The sequence below is a fragment of the Dipodomys spectabilis genome, unplaced genomic scaffold, assembly GCF_019054845.1.
Source record: "Dipodomys spectabilis isolate Male_0828 unplaced genomic scaffold, ASM1905484v1 ptg000002l, whole genome shotgun sequence".
NCBI classification, from domain to species: domain Eukaryota; kingdom Metazoa; phylum Chordata; class Mammalia; order Rodentia; family Heteromyidae; genus Dipodomys; species Dipodomys spectabilis.
Genome location: NW_024870679.1, coordinates 16,555,595 through 16,572,878, shown reverse-complemented (window position 1 = coordinate 16,572,878; position 17,284 = coordinate 16,555,595). Strand labels below are relative to the sequence as shown.

General features: G+C 38.8%; 1 protein-coding gene across 4 annotated transcripts in view; it reads left to right on the top strand.

The window, feature by feature from the left end:
* The window catches only part of Btbd8 (BTB domain containing 8), an 80,993-nt gene that overhangs the window by 34,223 nt on the left and 29,486 nt on the right, over nucleotides 1–17,284 (top strand). For all 4 annotated transcript variants that reach the window (XM_042681756.1, XM_042681764.1, XM_042681746.1 and 1 more), the window contains exons 6-9: nucleotides 1,252–1,332; nucleotides 3,745–3,841; nucleotides 8,948–9,036; nucleotides 9,436–9,538. In XM_042681756.1, the coding sequence (XP_042537690.1) occupies nucleotides 1,252–1,332; nucleotides 3,745–3,841; nucleotides 8,948–9,036; nucleotides 9,436–9,538 (370 nt within the window). The remainder of the gene's footprint in view (nucleotides 1–1,251; nucleotides 1,333–3,744; nucleotides 3,842–8,947; nucleotides 9,037–9,435; nucleotides 9,539–17,284) is intronic.

Here is a 17,284-nt window from a genome sequence, read left to right as displayed (position 1 = left end):
GGCTGTCCTTACAAAAGAACTACAGTATTTTCAGTGTTACTCAGAGTTCTAATACATAGGATATTTTTCAAGAGGGACAACCTTCAAAACATTGACTTGGGTACAGTAGAGTTGTATAATCCTAGTGCTACTCATGACCCAGAATAGGAGAATGGAAGCTTATAGTAGAGAAGAAATTCTCCTGTTCTGCTGAGAGGAAGGGAAAGTTTCCTACATAAGGGAAATTGAACCAAGCCAACAAACTGAATAAAATCTTTCCATGTCTTCTCATAACAGAATTTTGGTTTACCAAAATTCTTTACCATTACCTACAAGACCCTATGACTTCTTCATTTTTTATCATTCTCCTGCTTATTTGTTGGTCTTTTCTCCAGTAAGCTCATTCCTGACTTAAACTCAGATCCTCGGGCTTGCTAGGCAGGTCCTCTACCACTTGAGCCATGCCCCTAGTCTTTTTTGCTTTGTTTTATTTTTGAAGTCTCACATTTTTGCCCAGGACTGGTCTCAGACTGTTATCCTCCTACCTATGCTTCTGCAAAGCTAGGATGTTAGACAAATATTACCACATCTGGATTATTTATTGAGATATGAGTCTCAAAAATCTTATTCATGTTGGCCTTGAACTTCAATCCTCCCAATCTCGGATTTTCTAATAGCTAAGATTACAGAAATAAGCCACTGCACCTAGCTTTCAGTTCATTCTCTTTTATAGTGTTATCTTCATGACACTTTTCCCTATCAAAATCATTTTCATATATTTGTTTATATATTATTCATGTTCTCCCTGTAGAATGAAAGCCTCTTTTATCTCTAAGGTCGGAACAGAGCCTGTTATTAGATAAATTGTGAATGTGTATAGACTGACCGACCAACCCTTGGATTACCTTAGCTCACATACATAGGGTGTTTGGAAGGCATGCACAAAGCACAGAGGTTTCATACAGCAAGTGTGTGTTTAGTCACTGAGATTGGATCTCTGTCCTTTCTAACTCTAAAAATATTTAGAAGAAGATGCTCAAAAAATAACCAATGAATTTGATAATATACTAAAAGCATATAACCTATTTTATACTCTATAAAAATCCATAGCCACAATTAACTTTAAATTAAATGATATTCCTAACAGAGCGTTATTTGAAAAATGGAGACTAGAACTCTATCTTGGCTAAAAGTGTATAGGAAAAGAAAATGTACCATTTATGTTAATTAACCCTAATTATTTCTGGATTTGAGTTGTACTTTATTTTACAGTATAAGCCATGTAGAAATGGATGTTATGATGCATTTTATATATGGAGGAACTTTGGATTTTCCAGATAAAGCAAATGTTGGGTAAGTATTACTTTTAAAAATTTTAGTATTTTGAGGGGAGGGAAGGGGCGGGAAGGATTGGGAGGGGGGTCGGGAGGAGGATGGAAAGGGATAGAAAGGGGAAACAAAGGAGGAGGCTACAATGCTTGATAAGAAATGTACTCATTATCTTGCCCATGTAATTGTAACCCCTCTGTATAGTATTTTCACAATAAAAAAAAAAAGAAAAAATTTTAGTATTTTATAGGTTCTGCTTTTTGAAGTATATTGCAAAATGTCAATGAAGGACAAGCTTCACTTTTATTATCTAGTTTGCTCTATCTTGAGAATATGTTTGGGGAATATCTTTAAACAATAAGGAGGTCACCTTATGCAGAAGAAAAGGTGTTTCATAACTCAATAATATTAAGAAGCTTTTATATATATAGATTATATTAGAAGAACTTTTTTTTTTTTTGCTTGGAAAGAGATAAGTTCTTTTTTTTGGTTTGTTTGCTTTTTGTCAGAGGTGAGGCCTGAACTCTGGGCCTGGGCGCTGTCCCTCGGCTCTTCAGCTCAATGCTAGCACCCTACCATATGAGCCACAGCACCACTTCCGGCTTTTTCTGCTTATGTGGTGCTGAGGAATTGAACCCAGGGCCTTATGCATGCAAGGCAAGCACTCTACCACTGAGCTACCTTCTCAGCCCGAGAGATAAGTTCTTCTAAAGTTAATCAACCAGTAAATCTTTGAATCTTATCTTTTTCTTTTTTGTTGTACTCTTTCTCTTGTTAGGCAGGCATTCTACCATTTGAGTCATGCCTCCAGCCACACTATTTTTTTAATTTATAGGATTTTACTTCTTTGAAACAGCATATCTCTATGTAACCCATAGAGATATGGATGGTCTCAAACTCTCCTTCCTCCTCAGCCTCCCAAGTGCTGAGATTATAGGTATAAAGCACTATATCTATCTAGTTTAGGATGTCTTTTTCGTTTCTTTTTTATTGGGACTGGGACTGGAACTCATACCTACTTTTGTTAATTAGCTAATTCTCTACCAACTGAGCCATGCCTTTATTCCAAGGATGTCTTTTTAAACAGCAAAAAAAGAAAAAGGAAAAGCATTAAAACTTAAGAATATGTGAGACTCTGCAATGGTAGGCTCATGCCTATAATCCTAGCTACTCAGGAGGTTCAAAGCCAGTCAGAGCAGACAAATCCAAGAAACTCTTATCTCCAGCTAACTAGCAAAAAAGCTGGAAGTGAAGGTATGGCTCAAGTGGTAGAGTGCCAGCCTTGAGCAAAAAAAATAAAATAAAATAAAAGGTAGTAAGAGTTTAAGGCCCTGAGTTCAAGATCCAGTACCTGCGCACACACCTACACACATAGGCAACAACAGCACAACAACAACAATATATGGTATCTTAAAGACCAACAGTTATGTGAATCTTACATATTTTATAGTAAAATACTATTAGAGCCCCTAAAATATTACTGAAGAATGAAATCCCACCACCTACCATGCTGTTTCAGTTTTCCAAATCTCTCTCCTTTTCTTGCTGTTTTAACATAAAATAAGTGTAAGGTGCTTTTCCATTTAAAAAAATTCACTGAGATTCCTTTAATTTTGAACTGAATAAATATATTTTATATATTTTTAAAATAAATATTATATTAATATATTTAATATATTTTACAATTGATATAATAATGAATATATATTTAATTATATATATCATATTTCAAATATATAATATATATAAATTATATATAAATATATTTTATATATATATAAAATTATATATATATATAAATTTTATATATATAAAATTATATATAAACATATATGAAATATATTTTAAATGTATTAAATATATTTTATATATATTTTAGGGAATAACAATATGTTTTTACTACGATTTTATCCTCTACAACTTACATGAAGTTTTTTCATGCTCTGAAGGCTTCTAGGCTTCCTAAGTATCTAAAGTATGTGTAGGTATTCTACATTACTTACTAAATGAAAGGAGTACTCTGGTTATGGATACTGTCTCTAATTTTAAAATGATTGCTAGGCACTTTCAATATAATAAGCATCAATAAATTTCCTTTCCTTATTATATAAATTAATTACAAATTTTTGTAAGATTCATACCCATCAGAGCAGTTTCATTTGTTCTGTATGTCGCTGAACATAAGAAAGCAATTTGGAACAAATTTTAGCTTATTCCTTGTTATTTAACACTAAGCAAATTATATGTCAGTGCTTTGAACTCCTGCCCTGTGTCCTTTCTATAATCAATAAGGAATATCTATTAGGTAAAGTAAAAGTTAGAATTAAAAGAATTCAGATTCCTTTTTCTAAATAGTTCACATGTTATCAGTAATTACTGTATATTATGCTTTGATTTTAAATTTAAGAATTAACAGTACATCTATTTTTATTTTAGACAGATACTCAATGTCGCTGATATGTATGGGCTAGAAGGATTAAAAGAAGTAGCAATCTATATTTTAAGAAGAGATTACTGTAATTTCTTTCAGAAGGTAATTATTCTCAGAAATCTTTACTCAGTACATTAAGTACTAGATTTTTAAGTATTAGATTTTTAACTTTGATAATAATAGTGCTTTAAATATTAAAAATATTAAATCAGTGTAAGTAATGGGAGTTCCAGTTGAGAAATAATGTATGGTATGCTTTCAAAACATCAGAAACACTTTAAATAATTTTAGGTAAAATAAATTTATGTGGAAGGGTTTATTAAAAGGAGGTAAAAATATCCAAAAAACTCAGAATGTACTTCTAGAATAAAGGGTTTGGTAGAAGGAGAAAGCAAGGCAAGAATTACAGACACCTCTATTAATCTGAGAGCTACACAACAATCACTTCATTAGTTGCATTCATCTCCTCTATACCACTGCAGCTTTTACTTGGGATGAAACTTAGTCCTTCCCAGGTGAAATCTGAGCACCATTTTTAATTTTAGTTCATGTGAATTTCAAACCCATTTTGCACATTATTCTTAGATTTCTCATTGCTTTAATGTACTTTGATTGTAGGTTATTTGTATTGTTACTTGTTGTTCTGCATTTTCTACAATGTGCATATATTATTTTAATCACCAAAAACAATTTTCATAAGAATTGTATTTCCTTCTTCTTGGGTACTTGATATAATATGCATTGTATAAATTCTAATTTGGTTATTTGAATAATATTTAAATTTCAACTTTTTGCGTTGGATAGAATTGTTTTGTGTGGATGTTGGGTAGAATTTTTCCTATCTTCTTAAACATTATATCTAAGGAAGCAATCCATATGCTATAAAAGAGCCATGAGGAGTTGGATCTAGTACTGCCACAGTGAGCTCCTGTGCAAAGTTTACTGAGAGTTAATGAACCCCTTAACTGTCTTTAATCTTCAGTTTACTCCAGTCTCCTTAATTAAGGGAATTGAAGGAAGGGAGACTGCTGTGATTTTTCTCAGGTTTGTAGAATGAAGAATTGTGGAAAGTTTTTTTCTTCTCCTTTTATATGCCTCCCTGTCTTCCTAGCCAAGAACAAGGTAGGGAGATCCAAGTAAATCTACTGTATCTGTAAAACCAGGTCACCTTGGAGCATCTCTATAAGCAGAAAAGAAAGTGGGAAAACATTTCTTGGGGGAGGTTTGAATAGACCGGAGAAGCCAGTGAGAATATCCCAAGTATGGAGATTTCTAAAGAGATAAGGCTTTCTGTAAAAATCAGTGCGTCTAGATGATAAGAAGAAAAAGGATAGAGATTCCACTCTACACTCAGTTTACTCTGGGTCCATAGGGAAGGAGGAAGACCTTAGTGGTTACATGAACACTAGAGGTGACTGATTCAGGGCTAAATAATGGTGTTTTACCTTGGAGACATTGTATATAATGAACCATTGGAAAAATTTTGTCCACCGAGATGAATTGAAGCTTGATTTGCTCCTAAAAGAATGATCATGTTGGGGGCTGGGAAGGTGGCTCAGTGGTAGAGTGCTTGCCTTGCATACATGAAGCCCTGGGTTCGATTCCCTAGCACCACATAAGCAAAAAGAAAAAAAGCCGGAAGTGGTTCTGTGGCTCAAGTGATAGAGTGCTAGCCTTGAGCTGAAGAGCTGAGGGATAGCTCCTAGGCCCAGAGTTCAGGCCCCACAACCGGACCCAAAAAAAAAAAAAAATAATAATAATGATCATGTTAGCCAGAGACACCAGCATCTGAGTTAGAGCAAAGTCAAGGACAACTACCTACTACCATCTTTTCTGTTTAATTATATAAGGTAACCAGAGCTATCCATGCCCTTTTACATAGGAGTTAGACACAGAAAATGGAAGAGCAGGAGATCATACCATGTGCCATGCCCCTTATTCCAGATCTCACCAGCTGTAAATCTAGTCAGTGATGGGGAGACAAGATTTTAATCAGATATGAGATAGGGATTAAAGCAGCACTCTACTGAATTTAAAATTAGAAAATAAAGCTATGGCATCTGCTTGTAATGTCATCAAGGAATAGAAAAAGGGGATTAGATATCTCATGGTTAAAAGCATTAGTTGGAAAAAAAAGTTTTAATATTTCCTCTGAACTGAGATGTCTCAAACTAGTTATATGTGTCTTAACATCGTTAACCTCTTTTTTTTTTGGTGGTCATGGGGCTTGAACTCTGTCCCTCAGCTCTTCAGTTCAAGGCGAGCACTCTACCACTTGAGCTACAGTACCACTTCTGGTTTTCTGGTGGTTTATTGGAGATAAGAGTTTCACGGACTTTCCTGCCCGGGCTGGCTTTGAACTGCGATCCTCAGATCTCAGCCTCCTGAGTAGCTAGGATTACAGGCGTGAGCTACCAGCACCTTGCCAACCTCTTTTATAAGTAGTTATTCCTCTTTTATTTGTTCATGAGGCTATGGGGTACATCCTTGTGTATTTTGCTTACAGAAATTCTATCCTATTTTACTTACTTGTTTCTGACATTATAACTCAGTTTGAGAGGCATACCCCACACATGGCATTAAAACCCAAAAATCACAAAAGGATCTCCATTTTTTTTTTTTTTTTGCCAGTCCTGGGGCTTGAACTCAGGGCCTAAGTGCTGTCCCTGAGCCTCTTTCTGTCCAAGGCTAGTGCTCTACCACTTGAGCCACAGTGCCACTTCCAGCCTTTTCTGAGTAGTTTATTGTAGATAAGAGTCTCTTGGGCTTTTCTACCCCTGCTGGCTTCAAACCTTAATCCTCAGATCTCAGCCTCCTGAGTAGCTAAGATTACAAGTGTGAGCCACTGGTGCCAGCTCCACTTAATTTTTATATGTATTTATTTATTTATTTGGTTGGTTAGTTGTGGAGCTTGAACTCTGGGCCTGGTTACTGCCTGAGCTCTTCAGTTCAAGGTGAACACTCTACCACTTGAGCCACAACAGCACCACTTACAGTTTACTGGTATTTAATTGGAGATGAGTCTCATGGACTTCCTGTGAGGGTTGGCTTTGAAACACGATCCTCAGATCTCAGACTTCTGAGTAGCTAGGATTACAGGCCTGAGCCACTGGTGCCTGGACTCCACTTAATTTTTTTTTTTTTCCATTGGTGGCCTCTTCAGCTCAGGGCTAGCACTCTACCACTTGAGCTACAGCACCACTTCCAGCTTTTTCTGCTTATATGGTGCTGAGGAATCGAACCCAGGGCCTCATGCATGCAAGGCAAGCACTCTACCACTTAATTTTTTTTGGGGGGGGGGTCCGGTCGTGGGGCCTGATCTCTGGGCCTGGGCACTGTCCCTCAGCTCTTCAGCTCAAGGCTAGCACTCTATCACTTGAGCCACAACACCACTTCCGGCTTTTTCCTTTTTGCTTATGTGGTGCTGAGGAATCGAACCTAGGGCCTCAGGCATGCAAGGCAAGCACTCTACCACTGAGCCACCTTCCCAGCCCCTCCACCTAATTTTTAAGAGAACACAAAAGCCAGGAGCTGGTGGCTCACACCTGTAATCCTAACAACTCAGGAGGCTGAGATCTAAGGATCCTGGTTCAAAGCCAGCCCAGGCAGGAAAGTCAGTGAGACTTTTATCTCCAATAAACCACCAGAAAACAAGAAATCATGCTGTGGCTCAAAATGGTAGAGTGCTAGTTTTGAGTAAAAGAGCACAAGGACAGCACTCAGGCCCCTAGTTCAAGCCCCACAACCAACAACAACAATAAAAAAACACACAAAAGGCATAATTGTCTCTGTTAAAACAGCAAGAAATATTTCTTTTTATTATCACCATGATATTGAAAATATTTTTACAGTAATTCATTAACTTTAATGTCATCTGTATTACTGTGATTATGAATATTTGAGAACAGTTTCTAATTTTGTTGCCCTGTTACTTTACATATTGGAATAATATGTTTTTATAAAGATGCTTTTGAATATATATAGTTTTTAGTTCTCATTAGTGCAGTCTTCTCAGTGACTTACAATATCACAAACTTCTAATAACACTCCACAGTAATACAAATTTGTATATAATATAATAGATAACTGCCTTAGAACTGCTGAAGCTAGCTTGTTATGTAAAGGGAAAAGCATGGGGAGCCTACTCTGCACCCCATTTATAGTGGGTCCAGAGGGAAGGAGGAATATAGAGATACCCCATCTACCCACTGCCTCCCCTATTAGCATCCATCACCAGGTGGCTATATTTGAAACTACATTGGCTGTTGCTATCAGTGTCATTTACATTAGGGTTTATTCTTGGTGTAGGGTTTATTCTTGGTCTTGGGCCTTATTGAGGTTTAAAAAAATGTATAATAACATGCAGTTATCATTAGAGTGTCATATAGAATATTTTCAGGGCCTTAAAAGTTCTTCCCCTCTCCCCTGGCCCTCAGCAACCACTGAATTTTTTTATTTATTTATTTATTGTCGGTTGTGGGGCTTGAACTCTGGGCTTGGGCGCTGTCCCTGTGCTCTTCAGCTCAAGGCAAGCGCTCTACTGCTTGAGCCATAGTGCCACTTCTGGTTTTCTAGTGGTTTATTGGAGATAAGAGTTTCACGGACTTTCTTGCCCAGGCTGGCTTTGAACTGTGATCCTCAGATCTCAGCCTCCTGAGTAGCTAGAATTACAGGCGTGAGCCACCAGCACCTGGTTGAATTTTTTTTCATGTCCCATAGTTTTGCTTTTTCTAGATTGTTATGGAGTTAAAATCATACCCCAACTTTTTAAATTGGATTCTTACTAATACTCAGTAATATGCATAAAAGTTTCTTCTATATCCTTTTCATGACTCAGTAGCTCAATTTTCAATGCTGAAGATTCCATTGAATGGTTTACTGATCCATTCACCAGCAGAAGTTGAGTTGTTGCCTAGTTTGGACAAGTACAATTAAAGCTGATACAAATACTTGTATTCAGGTTTATGGAAAGGTTTTTTAAAGAAAAAATAATAATTTAAGACATTGAATAGAGAATGACTACAAACAGTATGCTGGTGGATTCCAAATAAAGAATTAAGTGTAAAACATTGAATCTTAAAATTCATCCAATTTTAGCTATATGTATGTATTTGGTAGTTTAGGTGTATACATCATGTTGTCTTTATGAACCAGCTGGTCCTCTACAAATTGAAAAAGAATAAATGTGATGTTTCTTATCAATTTTAGCCTGTTCCCAGAACATTGACATCTATTCTAGAATGCCTCATTATTGCTCATTCAGTTGGAGTGGAAAGTCTTTTTGCTGACTGCATGAAGTAAGTTATCTTAAGTAGTGTTGCTATTAATAACTGAGATATTTTATTATTTTATTCAATTTTGCAGAGAGTTTTAGACTCAGACTATTTTCTTGGATACAATGCATGTGCTTTAGTGCTATTAGTTACACCAGTTGAGTAGAAAGTATTTATTTAGATATTATTCAAGATATGTGGGATCAATGTTACTTAACCATAGTTATATTAAAGCCAGTGCACATAACCCAACATGGGTCTAAAATACGTATTTCTAAGAAAGCATGTAAGTCATGATAATAGTAGCTGGTCAAAACATACATGTTTTAAATTTTATAATTAAAAACAAAAATATGGCTGACTTACATTGAGATGTAGTTTTAGTACTCTACTTTGAACTCCTTTTTTTTTTTTTTTTAACAGGTGGATTGCAAAGCACTTTGCAAGGTTTTGGTCCGAGAGAAGCTTTGCAAATGTACCCTCCGAGATTCAGAAAAGTTGTCTTGATATGTTGATTCAATCTTTAGTAAGTGTAACCTGAATTCCCATGTTTGTTTGTGCAGTCAAAAAGTCAATTCAGTTTTGTATAGTCTCTCAGTGATTGAAATGTCAATATAGAATGTTATTTTTAAAGTAAAATTGGAAAAGCAATTCCAGATAAACTCAGGACCACTTAAAGGAAGCTAGATTTCAGGACCCCATAACCAGCAAAAATAATAATAAGAAGAAGAATGGCTGAAAATTTCCTTTATCTAGAGAAAGAAAAGGATATCCAGATCAAGAAGTCCAAAAGGCCTTAAGTAAGATTGCGGCGAACGCCTTCTCGGCCAGCGAGGAAGAACGACCACCACACCAGGAGTCTTCTCAGATCACACTTTATTGAAGAGCCTTTGCGTTGATGGGAGAGCTTGAGCGAGAGACCCCGTGTACAGAAACGTGGCCGCTTATATATGGAATAGGAACACGGGTCGTTCTATCATTGGTCGTCTGCCTTTCACCGTCACCAGGTGCCACGGGATTGGCTGGGGACTCTGCGTGGCTCGCGCTTGCGCAAAGCCCGGGACCCACAGTCCCGCCAAGCACTGCCTAATATGGAGTTGTTTACCTCAAAGCTGCAAGGAAGTGGGCGCCATCTTGTAATGGCGTTCGCCCCTGCTCCCCGCAGTTCCCCCTTTTTGTTTTTGGCAACAGGTAAGAGTAGAGGTCTGTTCCCTGAATAGAAGAGGACAATGCAAAGCCTTCGTTCCAGGTTACCTCTCCCCAGAGGATGGCCCGCCAGTCCGATGCCTTTTTTCCAGGGGTGGGGAAAGCACGGCATCAACCCACATGCAAACAGACTTGCTCTTCTTGAGGAGATGGAGGTCTTCCCCAAGTGCAGTGCATACGCCTAGCACCCTGTCCCGTATTGTAAGCTGCATACCTGTCCCGGGGCAATGGGATCCCCTGATCCCTCGGGGTGCTAAGGCTATGCAGGATGGCAGGGCTTAATTGCCCTTTAGGGCTGACAGCCAAATCTGGGGTGAGGATCCACTTTCCAAGGCGGCTAATGCTTGTGAGATAACAACCTTGTCCCTTCTGGTTTGGGCTCGAAGGTGACAGACCAACCATAGGCAGACTACGCATCCTCCCAAGCAGCAGGCCAAAAACATCCCAACTCCCACCCACTCTTTAAACCAGGAAACAGCAGAGGAGATCCAAGACTGGATTCCCTCCACCAATCCGGGGTCCACTCGCGTTGAATTCACTGTGACAATGGCAATCCGCAGCTGATCCAGCATCTCATCAAATTCGCCAGTCCAATTACCTATAAGATAACGACGTCTCCTCTCCGTGTGTTGAGTTCTGGCTCCTGTTCGGCCTCTCGCGTGATCCCGGGTTTCGGCACCACTTGCGGCGAACGCCTTCTCGGCCAGCGAGGAAGAACGACCACCACACCAGGAGTCTTCTCAGATCACACTTTATTGGAGAGCCTTTGCGTTGATGGGAGAGCTTGAGCGAGAGACCCCGTGTACAGAAACGTGGCCGCTTATATATGGAATAGGAACACGGGTCGTTCTATCATTGGTCGTCTGCCTTTCACCGTCACCAGGTGCCACGGGATTGGCTGGGGACTCTGCGTGGCTCGCGCTTGCGCAAAGCCCGGGACCCACAGTCCCGCCAAGCACTGCCTAATATGGAGTTGTTTACCTCAAAGCTGCAAGGAAGTGGGCGCCACCTTGTAATGGCATTCGCCCCGGCTCCCCGCATAAGATGAATAAAAATCTACACCAAGATACCTTTTAAAAAAAAAATTGTGAAAATACCATACAGAGGGGTTACAATTACATGGGCAAGGTAATGAGTATTTTTTATTTTTTATTTTTTTGGGTCCGGTCGTGGGCCTGAACTCTGGGCTTGGGCGCTGTCCCTCAGCTCTTCAGCTCAAGGCTAGCGCTCTACCACTTGAGCCACAGCCCCACTTCTGGCTTTTTTTTTTTCTGCTTATGTGGTGCTGAGGAATCGAACCCAGGGCCTCATGCATGCAAGGCAAGCACTGTACCACTGAGCCACTTTCCCAGCCCATGAGTACATTTCTTATCAAGCATTATTGCCTCCTTTGTTTCCCCTTTCCATCCCTTCCCTTCACGTCTCCCCCCCCCTCCCCCCACCGCCAAAGTTGTAAAGTTCGTTTTTCCACATAATGACTTGTACATCTCATTGTTGCAATGGATCCACCTGTATCCCTATTTAAACAATTTGTTTTTTCCCTTCCCCTCCACAAAGTATACCAACATCAAATACAGGGATAATGGGTTATACCGTGGGGGAGGGACAAACAAAGCAACAAAGAAATCACCTTATAAATATGTTAGAAACAATCACAAGAAAGAAAAAACATTTGAATCCCTATCTTGGGGTTCATTTCGCCTAACATCAACTTATCTGACCATTTCTGTTTGACTCAGATATATACTAGTTATTGCAAATAAGGGAAACCATGGGACCTGTATTTCTTTGGGCCTGGCTTACTTCACTTAATATAATTTTTTCCAAGTCTTTCCATTTCCTAATAAATAAGACAATGTCATTCTTTTTGATGGAGGCATAGAATTCCATTGTGTATATATACCACATTTTCTTGATCCATTCATCTACTGAGGGGCATCTGGGTTGGTTCCATATCTTAGCTATGGTAAATATTGCTGCAATAAACATAGTTGTGCTGGTAGTTTTAGTATGGTCTTGTTTATGATCATTTGGGTAAATACCCAAAAGTGGGATTGCTGGGTCATAGAGGAGCTCTATGTGGAGTCTTTTGAGAAACCTCCATACTACTTTCCAAAGTGGCTGAACAAGTTTATACTCCCACCAACAATGCAGTAGGGTTCCTTTCTGTCCACATCCCCTCCAGCACCTGTTGTTATTAGAGTTCTTGATTTCTAGCCATTCTAACTGGGGTGAGGTGGTATCTCAATGTTGTTTTGATTTGCATTTCTTTTATGGCTAGGGAGGTTGAGCATTTCTTCATGTGTCTATTGGCCATCCTTCTTTCCTCTTCAGAGAAGTTTCTCTTTAAGTCTTTCCCCACTTATTTATTAAGCAGTTGTTTCTTTGAGGGTTTGTTGTTGGGGGATTTAATTTTTTGTGTTCCAGATATATTTTAGATATGAGACCCTTGTCCATTGTATGGCTAGTGAAGATCTCCCAGTGCGTGGACTTTCTATTGATCTTGCTAGCTATGTCCTTTGCCATGCAGAAGCTCTGCAATTTCATGCAATCCCATTTGTCCATCCTTTCTTTAATTTGTTGTGTTCAAGATACCTTTTTTTGTGTGTGTATACCAGTCCTAGGGCCTGAACTCTGGGCCTGGGTGCTGCCCCTCAGCTCTTCAGCACAAGGCTAGCACTCTACCACTTGAGCCGCAGCACCACTTCTAGGTTTTTCTGATTATGTGGTGCTGAGGAAGCGAACCTAGGGCTTCATGTATGCAAGGCAAGCACTCTACCACTGAGCCACCTTCCCAGCCCCAAGCCGTCATCATCTCTCTTACCTCCTTTGGAATTTCTATAATGTGTGTATCGATCTTATCTAGGGTGTCCATAAACCCTTGTTCTTTCCTTATTTTCTTTTTTTGGGGCTCTAACTCAGGGCCTCGATGCTGTCCCTGAGCTTTTTGCTAAAGGCTAGCACTCTAACACTTGAGTTACCACTCCTAGCTTTTGATGGTTACGTGGAAATAAGAGTCTTGTGGACTTTCATATCCAGGCTGGCTTCAAACTATGATTCTCAGATCTCAGCCTCTTTAATCATTGGATTAAGTTCTTTGAGTTTGCTGATCCTTTCTCCTATTTTAGTTTGTTTACTGTTGAATCTTCCTAGTGAATTTTTAAATTTATAAATTACATTTTTCATCTCAGTGATTTTTGTTTGTATTTCATGTTTTCTATCTCTTAACATCCTGAGCTTGGTGATTATCTTTAGTAGTTATTTTGAACTTCTGTCAGGTAAATTATATATAATTGCATTTCTCCTCTGTTTATAGTTCATCTTTTATTAATACTTCATTTTATGCAATTGTGGATATTTTGAGTTTTAAAGATTGAAAATTTGTAACAACTCTGCAGTAAGTCTTACTAGTGTCATTTTTTCCAATAGTAATGTGTCCTTACTTTGTGCCTTTATGTCATTTTTTTGTTATTTTCAGTTTCTTTTTCACTACTATTAGTCTATTACAGTTATATGTGATCAGTGATCTTTGATGTTACTATTGTAAATTTTTTTTTGGGGGGGTGTCAGTTGTGGGGCTTGAACTCTAGGCTTGGGCCCTGTCCCTGTGCTCTTTACCTCAAGGTGAGTACTCTACCGCTTGAGCCACAGCGCCACTTCTGTTTTTCTAGTGGTTTATTGGAGATAAGAGTCTCACTGACTTTCCTGCCTGGGCTGGCTTTGAACCATGATCCTCAGATTTCAGCCTCCTGACTAGCTAGGATTATAGGCATGAGCCACTGCTGCCCAGCTTATAAATGTTTTTGAGTTACCACAAACTACCCACATAAATAGCAAGTTTAATGTGTGTGTGTGTGTGTGTGTGTGTGTGTGTGTGTGTGTGTGTTGGATTGTTCCACTGACCTTCTCTCTCCCCATCTCTCTCCATTTCTTGCTCTCCTCAGCCCTTCTTATTCTCTGAGAAACAGCAATATTGAAATTGGGCCAATTAACAACCCTATAATGGATCTGAGTGTTCAGTACAAAGAAGAGTCACATGGTTATCACCTTTAATCAAAAGCTTAGTGAGGAAGTCATGTCAGAAGCCAAGATAGGCCAGACTTGGTGGTACATGGTATAATCCTAGCACTTAAAGATAGAGGCAAGAGGAGTGTGTCTTTGAGGCTAGTCTGGGCTACATAAAAGACCCACACTCAAAAAAAAAAAAAAAGACTGAAAATCAGGTCTATTATACTAAGCAATTAGCCAAATTGTGAGTACAAAGGAAAAGTTTTGGAAGGAAATTAAAATCTCGGCTCCTGTGAACACACAGATAAGAAAGCAAAACTTTTTTGCTGATACAGAGGATGTTTTAATGGTCTCTATATAAGATCAAATCAGCCACAACAAACTTTTATGAAATCCTAATCAGGATCAAGGCCCTAATGCTTCACTTCTGTGAAGGCTAAGAGAAATGAAGAAGCTGCGTTAAAACAATTTGACTAGCAGAGGTTAGTTCATGAGTTTAAGAAAGAATCTACAACTGTAACATATCAATATGGGTGAAGAGCAGGTGTTGATGGCAAAGAAGCTGCAGAAAGTTATCCAGAAAACCTAGTGAAGATAATTGATGGACTAAAGAGCTTTAAATTGGAAGAAGACGCCATCTAGGACTTCCATAGCTAGAGAGAATCAATGACTGACTTAAAAAAGCTTCAGATAACATGCTATCTCTTGTTAGGGACTAATGTAGCTGATTACTCTAAATTGAAGCCAGTGCTGATTTACCATTCTGAGAATCCTAAGCCCCTTAAGGATTGAACTAAATCTCTGTGCTTTGTAAATGGAGCAGCTGGGCCAGGGTAATACATCTATTTACAATATGGTTTGCTGAATATTTTTAAGTCCACTGTAGATCTTTCAGGGTATTACTGCTCATTAACTATGTACTTTAAATTAGTATTATATAAACTTAGATGATAAAGCAGAGATGAGGTTTGAGAGAATTGACTCAAATTTTGGAAAATGTTCTATTGGTAAACTATTACCAAACCATAACTTATTGTAGAGAAATCAGTCATGATAGCGGCAAACTTATTTTTTGTCCTATTATAAGAAATAACCACAGCTACCTTAACCTTCATCAATTACTACCCTGATTAGTTAACAGCCAGAAACACCGAACACAACCTCCACCAGCAAAAAGTCTGTACTCATAGAGGCTCCAATGGTTAATATTTTAGCCATAAAGTGTTTTTTTTTTTTATTGTAAAGCTACTATACAGAGGGTTACAGTTACATGAGTGAGGTTATGAGTACACTTCCTCTTGAACATTGTTACCCCCTCCATTGTTTTCCCCCTACCATCCCCTCCCTCCCTCCCTTCCCCGAGGTTCTTTTTTTTTTTTTTTTGATTGTGATTAAATGATTACATAATTTCAAAGTCACAAGTTCATTCTAACTTCCCTGGAGCAAATTGTCTACCACAGTCTGTAATATATAACAGTGTTCACATGTTATATACCATATTTGTGATCAGCAGCATGAGGATATTTAGTAGTGGTTCAACCAGATGAGCGGGAGTTCTTTGTTTCTTAAGTCCTGTTAGTTTTGTCGTATCACCTAACCTTTTGGATTTAGCATCCACTTATGAGGGAGACCATGTACCGTTTGTCTCTTCGTTCTTGGCTTACCTCGCTCAACATGATTCCTTCTAGCTCCATCCATTTCCCTGCAAATGCCATTATTTTGTCATTTCTAATGGCTGCATAATATTCCATTGTGTATAGATACCACAATTTTTGGATCCATTCATCTGTGGTGGGGCACCTAGGTTGTTTCCATATCCTAGCTATTGCGAACAGTGCTGCAATAAACATGGAGGTGCACGTGTCCTTGTATATTGGTTCCTGTTGTTCAGGGTAGATGCCTAGAAGTGGTATGACTGGGTCGTAAGGGAGGTCAATCTTTAGCTTTCTAAGGACCCTCCAGACTGCTTTCCAAAGTGGTTGTATAAGTGTACATTCCCACCAGCAGTGTAATAGGGTTCCTCTTTCTCCACATCCCCTCCAGCATTTGTCGTTGGCTGATTTGTGGATGTGGGACCTTCTGACTGGGGTAAGGTGGTATCTCAGGGTTGTCTTTATTTGCATTTCCTTCACCACCAGGGATGATGAACATTTCCTCATGTGTTTCTTTGCCATTTTTATTTCTTCATTTGAGAAGTCCCTCTTTAGTTCCCTTGCCCATTTAGTAATTGGTTTGTTAGGTTTGGGAGGGATTAGTTTCTTGAGTTCCCTGTATATACAGGATGTTAACCCCTTGTCTGATATATTGCTGGTAAATACTTTTTCCCAATTGGTTGTCTTTCTAGCTTAGTTGCGATAGATTTAGCTGTGCAGAAGCTTTTTATTTTAAGGTAGTCCCATTTGTCGAGTCTCTCTCCAACTTGTTGTGACCCTGGGACTCTGTTCAGGAAGTTCCTTCCTGTGCCTATTAGTTCAAGTGTCTCTCCTACTCTGTCCTGCAGTAGTTTCAGAGATTCAGGTTTAATGTTAAGGTCTTTAATCCATTTTGAGTTGATGTTGGTGCATGGTGATAGGCTGGAGTCCACTTTTAGTTTTCTGCATGTGGCTGCCCAGTTTTCCCAGCACCAGCGGTTGAAGAGGCTGTGTTTCTTCCATTGTATGTCTTTGGCTCCTTTGTCGAATATCAGCTGGCTGTAGGCCTGTGGATTTATATCTGGATCTTCTATTCTGTTCCATTGGTCTTCGGGTCTGTTTTTGTGCCAGTACCATGCTGTCTTTGTGATTATAGCTCTGTAGTAGAGTTTGAAGTTCGGCATGGATAGCCCTCCCATATTGTCTTTATCCCCTAGAATTGTTTTGGCTATTCTAGGTCTTTTGTTGTTCCATATAAATTTTTGGACTGTTTTCTGTATTTCAGTGATGTACGTCATTGGGATTTTAATAGGAATTGCATTGAATTTGTATATTAGTTTTGGAAGTATCACCATCTTTACTATATTAAGTCGGCCTATCCAGGAGCATGGGAGGTCTTTCCATTTCCTAGTGTCTTCTGCAATTTC